Source organism: Mandrillus leucophaeus, unplaced genomic scaffold, assembly GCF_000951045.1.
Source record: "Mandrillus leucophaeus isolate KB7577 unplaced genomic scaffold, Mleu.le_1.0 Scaffold206, whole genome shotgun sequence".
Taxonomy (NCBI): Eukaryota; Metazoa; Chordata; class Mammalia; order Primates; family Cercopithecidae; genus Mandrillus; species Mandrillus leucophaeus.
In genome coordinates, this window is record NW_012102099.1 from 159,056 (window position 1) to 175,637 (window position 16,582).

The 16,582-nt window shown below is 46.7% G+C and overlaps 1 protein-coding gene across 1 annotated transcript in view; it reads right to left on the reverse strand.

Annotated features, from left to right (window-relative positions):
- Positions 1–15,047: 15,047 nt before the first annotated feature.
- Positions 15,048–16,582, reverse strand: part of BPIFB4 (BPI fold containing family B, member 4) — a 32,122-nt gene continuing 30,587 nt past the window's right edge. The window contains exon 18 of the mRNA XM_011979760.1: positions 15,048–15,384. Within this exon, the coding sequence (XP_011835150.1) occupies positions 15,361–15,384 (24 nt within the window). The 3' untranslated portion in view covers positions 15,048–15,360. The remainder of the gene's footprint in view (positions 15,385–16,582) is intronic.

The window sequence follows — 16,582 nt, forward strand, 5'->3', positions numbered from 1 at the left end:
AGAAGGACTGAGACAAATACGAGAGTACAACAAAGTCTCCACCCTTAACAAGCTTCTGGTCTAGATAAAGACACAGCCAAGAAACAGAGAGTTACTATGCTATATGACGAGTAACAGATGGGTGTGCACAGTCCTGCAGAAGTCCTCAGGAGGGAGTCCTTCTGCCTGGGGAGATCTGCAAAGGCTTTGGAAGGACAGATCATTGGAGTCACACCTTGAAGGGGTAAAAGAACTTTCCAGGCACAGAAAGAGGGTGTAGGAAGTCTCCAAGAGCAAAGTTATTGTGTCTCAAAAGGGGCTGGAATATGTGGGGGTGGCTGAGGCCAACCAGCTGGAGCAGCAAAAGGAAAGTCAAGACTAAGGCTGGATGGAACAGTTGCAGGAGAGACCTCAACTGCCAGCCTTGGGGATGTGCCTTTGATCCTCCTGGTCACCTGCAGAAGATTTTGATCAGAGGTGTGATTCAGAAAAATCTCTCTGGCGGCCATGAAGGGGAGAAAGCAGGAGTGGGTGAAAGGGGTATGCAATGGTCTAAACAGATTTGGTCTCAAACCATTGGCACAACTCACTTTTCAGAAGGTTCAACTGTTGATTGATGATGTAGAACCAGAACCACTGGGCACAGCTGAAATACAGACGAACAGAGGTCTCGGTGAGAGGAGCCTTGGGTCACCCTTCCAGCCCAGCTGCTTCTGCCTGGCTGTATGACCCTAGATAGATCCCATCCCTCCATGGGCTTCCAGGTCCCCATCAAGGGACTAAATCAATCTAATCCATTCTGAGCTCTGCCATTTCCTACATGATAGAAATATCATCATATTACCACCATCAACATCAACCATTTCATTCAGGGTTTCTCAGTGTTGGCACTATTGACATTTTGGACCAGATCATTCTCTGTCATGCGTGGCTGTCCTGTGCCCTGTAGGATGTTAACCAGCATCCCTGGCTTCTACCCACTAGATGCCAGGAGCACTCCCCTAGTTGTGACAATCAAAAATGTCTCCAGACACTGCCAACATCCCTTGGCATGCAAACATACCTTGAACTGAGAACCAATGTTTTAATCAGTTTGAGTTCCACTCAGCAATGAACTATATAACAATGGTAAGAGCTAACACTTACATAGTGTCCTTGGGCAATTCACTCCACCTCTCTGAGCCTTTTTTCTCATCTCAAGAATATAGGGAATTATAGTCTACACCTCATAACATGGCCATGTGGGGGACAAAATTGTAAGCCTCAAATATTTAATTATTATAGCATTCTCTCTCCATTTTTTTTTTTTTTAGATGGGATCTCGCTCTATCGCCCAGGCTGGAGTGCAGTGGCATGATCTCAGGTCACTTCAATCTCCACTTCCCTAGTTCAAGTGATTCTCCTGCCTCCTGAGTAGCTGGAATTACAGGCAACCATCACAATGCCAGGCTCATTTTTATATTTTCAGTTGAGACGGGGTTTGACCATGTTGGCCAGGCTGGTCTTGAACTGCTGACCTCAAGTGAGCTGCCCTTTTTGGCTCCCCAAAGTGCTGGGATTATAGGCGTGAGCCATGTTACCCAGCCAATTATAGCATATTCTTATAAGCCTCAAATGCATTAATCCAATGTTCTACAAAATTAAAGAACAGAAGCACAAATCAGTAGATGTGATGACATTTTAATAAGAAACTTTTAAGAAAACGACTTTTGACAAAATGCTTTTGTGAGTGCATCCTAAGAGCTAATTATTACCTTTAGTTAAAAGATAAGGGAGTAAGTTGGAGATTCACATAATAGTTAGTGTAAGAGAACTAAGGATAAATAGCTTTATTCAGGTGGGGTAAATGCTTTAGGTGAAATTTATATTTATTCTCTAGCTTGTCATCATAGAATTGGATTTCTGGCTGGGTTGCTAAGAAGGTCAGGAAAACATTGTTCATACCTTCCCATACTCCCTTTCTTTGCCACTGGAGTCCAGCTTCCACTTGCATCTGTCTATTGGAGCCTCCAAAGCTTGCTTTTCCTGCCTGTGCATAGGCTGGAAGTACCATGGAATCAATGCTCCCAGGAGCAGCCCTCAGCCAAAGACTGGTGGTAGTTGGTGTATAAATACCCTAGCTCCCTCACCCTTGGGTAGGGTAATTCTAAGTCATGTTCTATGCACTGAACCCAAGGAGACTAAGCTCCAGTGTTCATAATGGTAACTGGCTTGATATCACACCATATGAGCTGCCTCCTCTTCCCTGTTTCTCATCTTCACTTGCCTACTTGTGCTTCCTGGGACGACATCCCAAGTAAACTGCTTGCATTCAAACCCTTGTTTCAGTGTCTGCTCCTGGAGGAATCCAAACCTGGTCAGTAGGACACACTGCTCTTTTTCAAAAAAAATTCTTAAATTATTTTGCAAGCACTGCAACGTATACCCTTAATCCAAGCATATTTGTGATGGAGGCACTGCATTTATTAGACAGGCTGTTGTAGGGAATTGCGATTGTTCGTTTAAGTTGTAAATCCATGTTTGCCAGAAGAAGCTGATTGTTTACCAACCTTGTAATAATGAACTTGCTGGTGGAAATCTCATTGATCAAATTGTAACCAGTAAACAGATGCTGAATTCTCTTGATAAGAAAATATCTGTACACCTTTCTCTTTGGAGAATACATTTATCAGATGAGATTGAACGATTCTATCAGATTTCTTTGTAACACAATGCAAATCTCCGTCTTCCACAGGTGTAAACTACTTGGTATATAGTTGTCCCTCATGAAATGTCCCTTTCTCTCCCCCTTGCCCAGCATCAGGAACCCATAAAAAGGACAGGAAAGCAAAACTCTGGGAGGCTAGAGAGCCCAGGAATAAAACTGGCATGGCTGCCTCTCCCATCTTGGCTAACCCTCCATACTTCAGCTGCACAGGGTCTGCGTAGTTTCCCTTTTCAAATTTACCATGTTGGGTAGGGAGGTATCCAGGATCCATTTCAACGTGGTCTCCATCACTGCAGAGAGCAGGCTGGGGAGTAGGAACATTAGAAATAATAACAATTATAGCTAAAGGTTACAAAAGGTTTCCTTTGCTCTAGGGAGTAGTCTAAGTTCATGGCATATGTTAACTCAAACTGCCTGCATAGTTAAAAACACAGAGTGCTTGAATCCCAGCGTCACTATTTCCTGACTGTATGACCTTGTCCAATTTATATAACCTCTCTGTGCCTCTTATCTATAAAATGTAAAATACGGTTGTTGTGAAGACTAACTGAGTGAAAGAAATTGGCTGGAGGGCATTCAACCCTTCACCACAGGGTACCTGCCTTCTCTTAAACAAGGAGTGTCTTACATTCTTTGTGACTTGACCTAAGGCACTTAGAGGGCATTTCTCCTTAGAAATCAGGTTCTAAAATAGAGACTGTAGAATGGCAGGCTGCAGGCCACACGAGGCCCATAGGTGTGTTTTCTTTTGCAAAAATAGTCTTTTAAATTTTTACAGTGAGGTTTCAGAATTTACTTTCCAGTCTCTTCAAAATACAGAAAACTGGCAAGACTGGGCCAGCTTTCCCATATGGCCACAGTCAACTGGAGCCAAGGAGGGGCTACCCGCTTCAGATGAGACATGTGCTGTCCAATTTGCTACAGTCCCTGCCACTCTCTATTGCATCCCGAAAATTGAAATTGAACTCAAATGTTGTATTTCTTTAAACTGGACCCCGCTTACTAATTTATGCTACCTTCCTACCCCAATAGGCATTTGAGCATGTGACGCATGTTCTAAGGCATTGAATTCAGAATCTGGGAGTTAGAAAGGATCTCAGAGATCATGCGGTTGAACTCTCAGTCTAGCCTGCCTACCTTGTTAAACCCATGATGAAATTGAACTATAGCACTCCTGATTTATAGCACCTCCCTGAGGCTTATCGCATCCTTCTCAACCATGAAATAATGACCTTAGAGATCATCATGGTGACTGGGTCCCCAGCCCAGCCTCTGGACGCTTGTTTAGAGAATGATCTGTTTGAAATAGAGTGCTACAGAACCTGGTTAACCCTGAGTGCATGGCTCTTAAATTAAGTAAGCACGTGTTTTTAGACCTCATCTCGTGAGCCAAACTTAGGTTTTCAGGGTAGTCTACTAAAGTCTTTTCAGGGTAGTCTACTAAAGTTTTCAGGGTTGTCTACTAAAGTCCATCATTTGTTCTATTTATACTTCAGTCCATCCCTCTATCCATCCTTGCCTCCATCCATCTATCTACTCATCCATCCTTCATTCATCCATCCAACCACCATCCATCCATCCATCTATCTATCCATCCATCCTCCCAGCCACCCCTCCTCCTATCTGCACTTTCATTCATTTATTCATTTAACCATCCATCCATCTTTCTCCGTCTTGTTCTCCAGGAACAACACAGTGCCTACATGGCTCCATATTTATTGAATAAATAAATGATGAGTCTAAGGCAGCCTCTGCTCCTATAGAGCTCACGCAGGCATATGCAGACAATTACAACACAGAGTGGGAAGTGATTTGACAGTGATCCTGTCCAGGATCTCTCTATGTAAGTGCAAAAAAGTGAGCATGCCAGATTCCCTATAGGCAGGGGCACTATCAAGGAAGGTGTGTGCTTTCAGAAAGAAGGTATTTCTCCTGTTTAGAAATCTAACCTCCCTGGTAGAGAAACCTGGGCAGGAGAGGGGACTCTGAAATAAGAAGAGAGGTATTCTGGTGGCATAGTTTTCTAGAGTTCTGGCCCCAGTAAGCCTGGTGATCACTACAGCATGGCATTGTCCCCGCACTGCACCCTGCAGGGCACTCAGCCCTCCCTGCACTGTACCTACCCTGCTTGCATGTGGATCCTAGTGAAGACTGGCTGGCAGTTCTGCAAGTCAAGAGAGATTTGGCCCAGCTTGGTCTGGGAGAGCACAAAGGGAGCCATGATGCTCATGTCCACTGTGGAGCCACTGAGGAAGCCGAGCAACCTGTGCACACAGCAGGAGGGCTAGCTGAGCTGAGCCCAGGGACCCACCAGAGGGAGGGCCCAGCAAGAATGGCCTGGGATGTCACCTGCCGGGGTGCGCCCAGAGTTCCAGGACAAGTCGCTGGGCTCTTCTTCTCCACCTCTCTTATGTAAGCAACACTGTCCTCCCAGAGCAGGTGTCTGGAGATGTTCTAAAGGCTTTTCTCAAACTCAGAAACAGGTACTGGCATTTGTGGGTGAGAGAGGTGGCCCATATACAAAAATTTTTAAATGATGCCTGCTGTTCAGTATATATTTTTATATTTATTTATTTATTTGTTGACAGAGTCTTGCTCTGTTGCCCAGGCTGGAGTACAGCAGTGTGATCACGTCTCACTGCAGCCTTGACCTTCTGGGCTGAAGCACCTCCCACCTCAGCCTCCCGAGTAGTTGGGACTACAGGTGCCCACCATCATGCCTGGCTAATTTTTAAATTTAATGTAGAAATGGGGTTTCACCATGCTGCCCAGACTGCTCTCAAACTCCTGGGCTCAAGGGACCTTCCCACCTTGGCCTCCCAAAGTCCTGGAATTATAGGCATGAGCCACCACATCCAGCCTTGATTTATTTTTGACTGCATATAGAAAGTGAGTTAACTAAATGCTTTAGTTTATTTTTGAATATGGAATACATTGTTGTGGTTTAAAATTCAGAAGACAGAAAAATGTACGGTGAAAAACCTGCCTCCCACCAATGTCTCCTAGCCACCCAGCAACCCTGTTGTGATCACACACCTCACCAATGTTTTCCTTCCTTCCTTCCTTCCTTCCTTCCTTCCTTCCTTCCTTCCTTCCTTCCTTCCTTCCTTCCTCTTTCTTTCCTTCTCTCTTTCTTTCCTTCCCTCTTTCTTTGTGTGTTCTGTGTCCAGGCTTACCCAACCAGTGGTTTTCATGCATCCTTCTGGAGATATATGGAATTCTAGGGAATTGGCAATGTTCCTAAGGGATCCCGGTTTTCCTGAGGGAATCCTGGTGCTGGCTGAGAGAAGTGTTACCATTTCTCTGGAAATGCCAATCATTGCACCAGAATTCTCCCTTCCCGCAGGGGCACCCAGAGCCCTCGGAGCATCCCAGGCTAGATCTGGAATCTGCACCGGGGCTTCAGGGCAGGTCCCAGCTCTGCCATTGGCCAGTCATGGGACTGACTCTTCTCTGTCTCAGATTTCCCCTCAGTGCTGGTCTTAGCACCTGCTCCCTGAGGGACAAGGAGAGCAACTTGCAAGCTGTGAAGGGCGGTACCCATTGAAGGGGCTCTTGGTCTTTCTGTCACCATTCACAACGTCAGCGTGACTCTTCCTGGAACCCTCTTGGGGGTTTGAGGAACGTGAGAGCAGGAGGAGGCTGCAGCCCAGAGAGGCCGAGAGGCTCAGCCACATTACACAGCACTGACTCCAGTGGGCCTCTCCTGATCCCCCCTGCCATCCCTCTCAGGTACCCTGGCTCTATCCAGTGCCCTCTGAGTGCCACTAGTATGGGAACGGGAGTCAGCCACAAGGTGGCTGGGACACTGCCCGGGGATGGCTGGCTGGCCTCCTGTCTACCTGCAGGCTTTTCACCTGTTTCATACTTTACTCAGCAGGAGAAAGAAAAACGGCGGCATGTCCCAGCTGCTCCACTTGCTTGCTAGCTGGATGAACCTGAGCTGGTCGCTTAAGCTCTCTGAGCCTCACATCCTCATCTGAAGTGAGGATAAGACTCCTTATTGCCCAGGATGGCTATGAGAGTTTCACAAAATTATCAATGGGTATATTAGTCTGTTTTCATGCTGCTGATAAAGACATACCCAAGACTGGGAAGAAAAAGAGGTTTAATTGGACTTACAGCTCCACATGGAATCCACCTCAGAATCATGGTAGAAAGTGAAAGGCACTTCTTACATGGTGGCGGCAAGAGAGAATGAGGAAGAAGCAAAAGTGGAAACCCTTGATAAACCCATCAGACCTCATGAGACTTATTCACTATCATGAGAATAGCATGGGAAAGACCAGATCCCATGATTCAATTACCTCCCCCTGGGTCCCTCCCACAGCACATAGGAATTCTGGGAGATACAATTCAAGTTGAGATTGTGGTGGGGACACATTCAAACTGTATCATTCAACCCCTGGCCCCTCCAAATCTCATGTCCTCACATTTCAAAACCAACCATACCATCCCAACAGTCCCACAAAGTCTTAACTCATTTCAGCCTTAACCCAAAAGTTCACAGTCCAAAGTCTCATCTGAGACAAGGCAAGTCCCTTCTACCTATGAGCCTGTAAAATCAAAAGCAAGCTAGTTACTTCCTAGATACAATGGGGGCACAGGCATTGGGTGAATACAGCCATCCCGAATGGGAGAAATTGGCCAAGACAAAGGGGTTGCATGGTCCATGTAGGTCTGAAATCCAGTGGTGAAGTCAAATTTCAAAGCTCCAAAATGATCTCCTTTGACTCCATATCTCGTATCCAGGTCACATTGATGGAAGAAGTGGGTTCCCATGGTCTTGGGCAGCTCTGCCCCTGTGACTTTGCAGGGTACAGCCTCCCTCCCAGTTGCTTTCAGGGGCTGGCATTGAGTGTCTGTGGCTTTTCGAGGTGCATGATGCAAGCTGTCAGTGGATCTACCATTCTGGGGTTTGGAGGACGGTGGCCCTCTTCTCACAGCTCCACTAGGCAGTGCCACAGTAAAGACTCTGTGTAGGGGCTGTGACCCCACATTTCCCTTCTGCACTGCCCTAGCAGAGGTTCTCCATGAGGGCATTGCCCCTACAGCAAACTTTTGCCTGAGCATCCAGGCATTTCCATACATCTGAAATTTAGGCGGAGGTTCCGAAACCTCAATTCTTGACTTCTGTGCAGGCTCAACACCATGTGGAAGCTGCCAAGGCTTGGGTTTCCACCCTCTGAAGCCACAGGCCAACCTGTATGTTGGCCCCTTTCAGCCACAGCTGGAGTGGCTGGGGTGTAAGACACCAAGTCCCCAGGCTGCACACAGCACAGGGACCCTGGGCCCAGCCCATGAAACCATTTTTTCCTCCTGAGACTCTGGGCCTGTGATGGAAGGGGCTGCCATGAAGGTCTCTGAAATGACCTGGAGACATTTTCCCCATGGTCTTGGGATTAACATTAGGCTCCTTGCTACTTATACAAAGTTCTGCAATCAGCTTGAATTTCTCCCCAGAAAATGGGTTTTTCTTTTCGATCACATAATCAAGCTGCAAAATTTCCAAACTTTAATGCTCTGCTTCCCTTATAAATCTGAATGCCTTTAGCAGTACCCAAGTCACCTCTTGAATGCTTTGCTTCTTAGAAATTTCTTCCTCCAGATACCCTAAATCATCTTTCTCAAGTTCAAACTGCCACAAATCTCTGGGGGCAGGGGCAAAATACTGCCAGTCTCTTTGCTAAAACATAACAAGAGTTACCTTTACTTCAATTCCCAACAAGTTCCTCAGCTCCACCTGAAACCACCTCAGCCTGGACCTTATTGTCCACATCGCTACCAACATTTTGGGCAAAGCCATTCAACAAGTCTCTAGAAAGTTCCAGACTTTCCCACATTTTCCTGTCTTCCTCTGAGCCCTCCAAACTATTGCAACCTCTGCCTATTACCCAGTTGCAAAGTTGCTTCCACATTTTCGGATACCTTTTCAGCAACACACCACTCTATAGGTACCAATTTACTGAATTAGTCTGTTTTCACACTGCTGATAAAGACATACTTGAGACTGGGAAGAAAAAGAGGTTTAATTGAACTTACAGTTCCACATGGCTGGGGCTGGGGAGGTCTCAGAATCATGGTGGAAGGTGAAAGGCACTGCTTACATGGCAGTGGCAAGAGAGAATGAGGAAAAAGCAAAAATGGAAACCCCTGAAAAACCCATTAAATCTCGTGAGACTTATTCACTATTATGGGAATAGCACAGGAAAGACCGGCTCCCATGATTCAATTACCTCCCTTTGGGTCCCTTCCACAACATGTGGGAATTCTGGGAGATGCAATTCAAGTTGAAATTGTGGTGGGGACACAGCCAAACCATATCAATGGGCAATGCCTGGCACTGCTGTTGCACTTGCTAGGCAATTAATAAACACTAGCTCCTTCCCATTTATCCTGTCTGTCACACCTGACCTGTGTCCGTGAATTTACACCCAAGAGGTCACTTCACCTAATCCAAAGACTAACCCACTAACACCAGAAGGCGCAAGGATTTTCTCACCCAAGCAGCCCCTAGGAGGCGCTGTGGGTGCTGCCTTGTCCAGGATTCCCAAGTCACTGGGAGAGGATCCTGGCTGGGAGCACAGGGCAGGAGAAGAGGTCTTGGGACGTCTTTACTTAAAGAGGCTCTCTTGAGCTGGGGCCGCACTGACACTAGTGAGGGCTACACTGAAGGGAAGCCCTCAGGCGCAGTGCCTGGCTGCAATCCCCAGAGGGAATAACTGGGTTGTTTTAGTGCCCTTTGGGAATTTCTTTTTTATTAAAAAAAAAAAAATCAATTTCTGTGGTAATTTTTTAAAGAAAATACAAATTTGCTAAAAGAAAAAAAGAAAAGAAATTAACATCACCCTCTGAGATAACCATCACGAGAATGATGGTGTATGTTCTTCCAGTAGCTTTTCTGTGTACATACAGGTAAACTTGGGTAAAATTTTCCCTAAATAAAAATGGGATTATGCCCTGCACAGTGTTTTTATAAACTCTTTTTTCATGTACCAATGTATTACAAATACGTTTCTGTGTCTTTTGTTAACAGTGATACAGTACTCCACCGCATACATTGAACATAATTATTCTAACTATCCTCCTCCTGTTGTGCATTAGTTGTTCTTCATGTTTACAAACCACTCTGGGATTGACACCCTGGGCTTTCAACTTTGTTCACCTGCTTCACTACCAACTGGAGAGCCTGTGGTGAATTCAAGATGATCACATATTCTTTGCCACCCATTCCATTGCTGGGTGGAGTCCACTTCCTGTCTCCTTGAATCTGGGCTGGCTCATGGGCTGTTTTGACAAAAATAATAGTAGAAGCGACACTGTATAATTTCCAAGCCTAGGCCTTAAGAAATCTGTAGCTTTCACCTTTGCCATTCTGGAATGTCTTTGTTTTGAACCCAGCCGCCATATTAAGAGGAAACTTAAGCAGTTATATGGAGGAGAACAGAGGCTCCCTAGCCAAGAGTCCCAGCTGAGCTCCTAACCAGTGGCTGACAAAACTACCAGCTGTGTGAGTGAGGTCATTTGGACTGTTCAGCTATCCCAGTGCTCCAGCCAACGCCACACTTAGAACTGCTAGGTTAAACCACAGAAGCATGAAAAATAATAAAGAGTTGGGTTTGTTAAGCTACTGAATATTGAGGTGGCTTGTGATGCAGTAGTACATAAGAAACCAAGTGTTTCCTGGGAATCACCAGCCTGCTGCTTCTGGGGGATGCTCTTTGTCTTCTGAACCTCACTTGCCTCGTCTCAGAAATAGGAGGACAGGAGTAGCATAGTACTCTTTCTAGTGGCCAGCGTACAACTAAGACTACTGGTGTGGGATTGAAGGTCAGGGTGGTGAAGCTAAGAAGAAACAAAGTGAACCACTTCAGAGATGCTAGGGTCACTGAAAATGAGATATGAATAATACTGGGTGGTTGCAAGAGAATGGAAAATTCCAGGCAGCAATTTCACATGACTGGTGAAATCAAACTGTTGAAATACCTGCGGAGGGTATGGGCTGATAAGACAGTGAAAAATGGTGTGCACCAAGCTGGCTAAGACCAACTGGACCAAACATGGCGCTGGATTTGACCTAGGGTTCACCTAGGCCCTCATTATATGCTCATTAACATACCAAATCACACATCCTCCAGCACGATGACAGTTCCAGGAACATCCATGTTTGGTGTAAAAATGAATGGCACCACAGTTCCAAGAAACGTCCGCCTTTTTTCAGGAATCTTTATGAATATTCCACCCCTTGATTAAAGAAACCCACACAGGCAGCAGCCTCAAACCCCCTCACATGACTGTCTTAAGGGCACCTGCACTCCCTTTTTTTTGAGTGTATACTTTTCACTTTGTAATAAATCTCCATACTTCCACTATTTTCTGACTCATCCTTGAATTCCTTCTTGCAATGGTGTCAAGAGCCTGGATGCTGGCTGGAGTCAAGGTCCCACTGGCATCTGGGGACCTTCCCCAGCCCACTGGTATCATCAGGGTTCTATGCCATTGTGATAAGGCTGATGAAGTGGCCACTTTGATGAACCTGGAAGGGCTCTTGTGACCACCTTGACTAACTGTGTATAAGCAAAAATGACACGTGACTTCCAAAACCGGATCATAAAAGTACCATGCGGCTTTCATTTTGCTCCCTTGGGATACTCGCTCTTGGAACCCAGTACCCAGAGGGGCCATGTGCAGGTGTCCCGGCTGACAGCCAACATCAACCAGCAACCAGCAGGCAGGTGAGTGAAGAAACCTCCAAACGATTCCAGCCCCCAGCTGTCAAATCACCCCCAGTTGTCTGAGTCTTCCCAGCTGAGGCCCTCAGACATCTTGGAGCAGAGGTAAGCTGTTCTGACCCACAGAAGCTGTGAGGAAGCTAAAATTGTGTTTTGTGCTATTAAGTTTTGAGATGGTTTGTTACTCAGGATTAATAGCAGAAACATCTACTAAGTGAAGTCTTTAGGAGGCTGTTCAAGTTTGTTATTTGTCATCTACAACTGAATTAAGACATTAGCGGAGATACATGGCATATTCTGGCATGAAATCTGCTGCCGCACAAGGCTTCCAGGAGCCCAGAGCACTCGCAGGTAGACAACTGGAATCCTGACATTTTAAGGAGCATCTCTGGTCATCAGTGAAACCTCAGTATCATCCCAAACTGGTGGAGATGCTCAGTGAGGCTTTTCTTGTGTTTAAATTTAAAACAACCGTTCACTTGGTTTTGTCATGGTCAACGCAGGGTGCAGTGATGGTTTGATCCACTGTCATGAACAGTAGAATGGAGCAGTGTGGTCTGAGCCCTGGACCATCAGGCTGGGTGTTAAGGCCCCTCTCCTGAGTCAGCGGCACTAATCACATCCTGCTTCACCCCTCTTCCCCAAAATTCCGAGCCTTCCTGACCATCCACCGTCATCTGGGCACTCAGCCCCATGCTGCTCTGCCCAAATTCTCATCTGGCCCAATCCAGTCTCTTCCTCCTTTCCTAGTCTCCCAAATCCTTCCATTTTTTCACGTTACAAGAACACCTGAGCATGTCATTTGACTTTTGAGAAATCAGACCCAATGGAAAATGAAATGGGTTATTTTATCTATCTATCTATCTATCTATCTATCTATCTATCTATCTATCTATCTATCTATCTCTCTCTCTCTCTCTCTCTCTCTCTATCCATCTATCTATCTATCTATCTATTTTGAGATGGTGTCTCACACTCTCCTCCAGTCTAGAGTGCAGTGGCACGATCTTGACTCACTGCAACCTCTGCCTCCCGGGTTCAAGCAATTCTCCTGCCTCAGCCTCTCAAGTAGCTGGGATTACAGGGGCATGCCACCACATCTGGCTAATTTTTGTATTTTTAGTAGAGACGGGGTTTCGCCATGTTGGGCAGGCTGGTCTTGAACTAACCTCAGGCGATCCACCCAGCTTGGTCTCCCAAAGTGCTGGGATTACAGGCACGAGCCACCGTGCCTGGCTGAAAAGAGTTATTTGTAACGCCAAACCATTTTTTTAGGGTGGGAGGACCCCGTGGAGGGCTTCACTTTCCCTTCTTCAGCAGAAGACTAGGGAGAGGTGGGCTCGGGAACGGGGATGGGGGAAGACCCTGTAGGACCTTGTGGGCAGGGGTGAGGGTCTGGATTTTGCTCTGGGCCCACGAAAAGCTCATGGAAGGAAAACCTGGGGAGGAAGGTGATCGAATCTGCAGTTTTAAAAATCCAGCCCTGTTACAGCTGAGTGGCAAATGGATGGTAGAGAGGTAGGAGATCACCAGGACTTGTTTTCCAAGCACTGGTCATAACCTTGGTCATGACCCTGCTAATCAGAGCAGGATTTGGTCAAAACAGGGTGCAGTGGGGAATTCAGGGAAAACCAGCACATGGCCACGAAAGCGACTCTAGTTGCTGCCCTCACTGCTCATTAGCATAAGGACACTCCCACAAGGCCATGACAGTTTACAAATGTCATGGCAATGGGCCATGGCAGCAACTCAGAAGTTACCTTAAATGGTTCCAGAAACTTCCAGCTCTTTTCCCAGAAAGTTCCAAATAACCCACCTCTTAACTAGCATATAATTAAAAGTGGGTAGATATACAGCTGCCAACAGCCCATCCGCTGCTCCTCTGGGCACACTGCCTGTGGGGAAGCCCTGCTCATCAAGGAGCAGTACCTCTGCTGCTGCTGTGCACTGCTGCTTCAATAAAAGCTGCTGTCTACCACCACCAGCTTGCCCTTGAATTCTTTCCTGGGAGAAGCCAAGACCCCTCCTGGGATAAGCCCCAGTTCTGGGGTTCACCTGCCCTGTATCAGTCAGGGCAGAAGTGGAAGGTAGGGGAGTAGTGGGGAGGCTGGAGCAGCGGCCCAGGGGAGAGATGACGGGAGTGAAACCAGGGTGGTGCAGAGATGAAAACAAATGGATGAATTCATGAGGATTTATAGCAGGTGGTTCTAACGTAGCGGAAGGAGAGAGAGGTCAGCCATGACAGGAATGGAGCAGCTTCCTTCCCAAGCACCACCCTGTAAGTCAGGACTTCCTCCCCTTTAGCCCTTCCCTGGGCAGGCTGGACAGGAAGTCCCACCTTACTTCTCTCTGAGCCCCTTCCTCCTCCAAGGGGTTAGTTAGGGTTTGGGCATTACTAAGGAGACCAGGAGGGACCTAGACCCAGGAAGCTGCGGAGGGAAGGGTGGTGGGCTGTGAAGGCCCTCAGAGGGGTCTCTGATGATGTGTTTCCTCCTGTTTCCTCCTCAGAGATGCCTTCCCTGACCACCCAGTGGTGCCACCTCCCATCCCCTTCCCTCCCCGATATGAGTCCCTGTTTATTCCCTTTATAGCTCTTATGACAATCTCAAATGGCCTCTGTTTATTGATTTACTTATTATTGTTTACTTATGCTGTAATTACTTAATGTCTGTCTCATGGATTAGAACCTAACCTTCATGAGGACAGAAGCCCTGTGTCCCTTGTCAAGTGTAGAAATCCCAGTCCCTAAACAATTGCCAGACAATCAGTGAATTCAAGAATGTATGGATGATGAAGCCAGAAATCTAATATTGAACCCTACAGCCCAGTAGCTCTTAGATTCCTGATATTTAAGTAAAAGAAAACAAACGAGACACGAAAAAAGAGTCTTTTTAAAAATCACTAGGAGGAAAAAAAATCCTTAATTATGTAAAAGGGACTTCAGTATTTCTGCATGCCCTCAAGGCTGGGATCAAATAACTCTCCTAAACTGCCCTGAATGTGCCCTATGGCTCTACAGGGAGACGTGGCACTGTCCCTAGGAGGGGTCCCCTGGGCACTGTCTTCACCAAGAGACATGCTGAGGACTTCTCCTTGTCCTCAGTTTACCTCTGACTAGAGCAAAGGGTTCCACATGCTCACACTTTATTATATTGAGCACCTACTGCGTGTCAGCCTCAGTGTTAAGCACCTCAGAAACACCTGACCTTATTTAATATCCTCACACTCATTCTCGAGTATAATAATTATTACTATTATCCATTTTACAGATGGGAAAATTGAGGTTCAGGAAGGCTAAGGACCTCATCAAGTCACACAACCAAGTGACAGAGTTGGGATTTGAACCTCATCCTCCCTACTCCAAAATTCCTGCACTTTAATGACCTCCTGATGTCAGAGTCGGGAGTAGTGAGGTATGAAGCTGTCCTGGTGGCAGGGGACCCCTCTGTAGAATGCTTGTGGTTGTTTTAATGTGAAGAGACAGGCTGGTTCCCCTGCTGTCCCCAGAGGGATCATCCTCCCCCCAGTTGTAGCTACAACTGCCAAGAGCCCAGGCGCAGCTAAAGAGGGAAAAATCCCCAAACCACCCAGACCCTGAGGGAGGGTCCTTCATGGAAACTCGTCACAAGTGCAGGGAAAGTGGAGTCTTTTATTGAAAGTGGGAATACTCAACCTGCTGTCGGGATGGGGTCTGAGAGGCCTCCAGCCCTAAGGCGACTCTCCTCCTCCTGGCAGGCTGACCACGGAAGGGAATGTTTGCCAACAGGTAGTTGCTGGACGATTTCTCAGGGTTGAGGCAAGGGAAGAAGAGGGTTGGGGGGCCAGGGAGGGACCTGTCATGGAGGCTGAGAGGACTCTGGGCAGGGGTCTGTTTCCAGGCCGAGCCTCTCTGAGACTGGTTCTGGCTTCTTCCAGCTGCAGCAGCATCTCTGCCTCTGTCACTCACGCGCTCAGCACCAGAAGGTCCTTGGATGGCAGAACAGAGTAGCTGGTGATGGGTGGGGTGGCTGTGGCTAGAGCCTCGCTACTCACCTGCCTACGGAACTGGCCAGTCATGTTTCCAGGAAGCAGTAACTCTGAACAGCGGAGATAAAGGGGTCATGCAGGCCCGAGGAGCACCCGACTGTGTCATTATCCGGCCCTGTACAGAGGACCTTGGGAAAGACACTTCCCGTCCCCTTATTCCCCAAAATAAGCGAAATAGGCCTGAGTTCCTCTTCACAGTCTTCCAAGATCCAGTTTTCATAATTAAAAAAAAAATTCTTTGGCCAGGTGTGGTGACTCAGGCCTGTAATCCCAACACTTTGGGAGACTGAGGTGGGCGGATCACCTGAGGTCAGGAGTTCGAGACCAGCCTAGCCAGCGTGGTGAAATCCCATCTCTACTAAAAATACAAAAATTAGCCTGGCACGGTGGCGCACACCTGTAATCCCAGCTACTCGGGAGGCTGAGACACAAGAATCGCCTGAACCCGGGAGGTGGAGGTTACAGCAAGCCGAGATCGCACCACTGCACTCTAGCCTGGGCAACAAGAGCAAAACTCCATCTCAAAAAAAACAAACAAACAAAAAAAAAAAACTTCAGTAATATAGGTAATAAAAGAGATGATAACCCATAGACCAAAAGAACTATTCATGAGTCTCTAGCAACAGAAATAAATAATTAAATGAATACATAAATACATGGAGGAGAAGGGACAGCTCTTCCTTGGTAGAATTCCAACTGACACATGTCAAAGGAACTAGAGAAGCAGAATATCGCCATTAGGCACACACCAGTCATGACAGTTGCAGGCAAAACCATGAACATTGAATGGCAAAAATTAGTGGGAGAAAGTCTAACAAGAAACAGGATATTTGCATGGTCTCCAGGTACCTCCTCACAAGAGCTTGATGAGTTACGAAGGGAAAAATAGTAATTTTACAGTGAAGAAACACTTTAAGCAAGCACCCACAGTGAACACCTCCAGGAATAAGTCACCTGGACATCGGTACCCGCTGAAAGGATGCACTGGGGACTGCGTCACTTCTGTGGTGTCCTTGCCAAAAAATACAAAACTTCAATCCAATCGTGAAAAAAGTGTCCATCAATTCCAGGGCACATTGCACAAAACAGGCCAGACTCATAGGAAATGTCAAGGTCATGAAACACAAGGAAAAGGTGA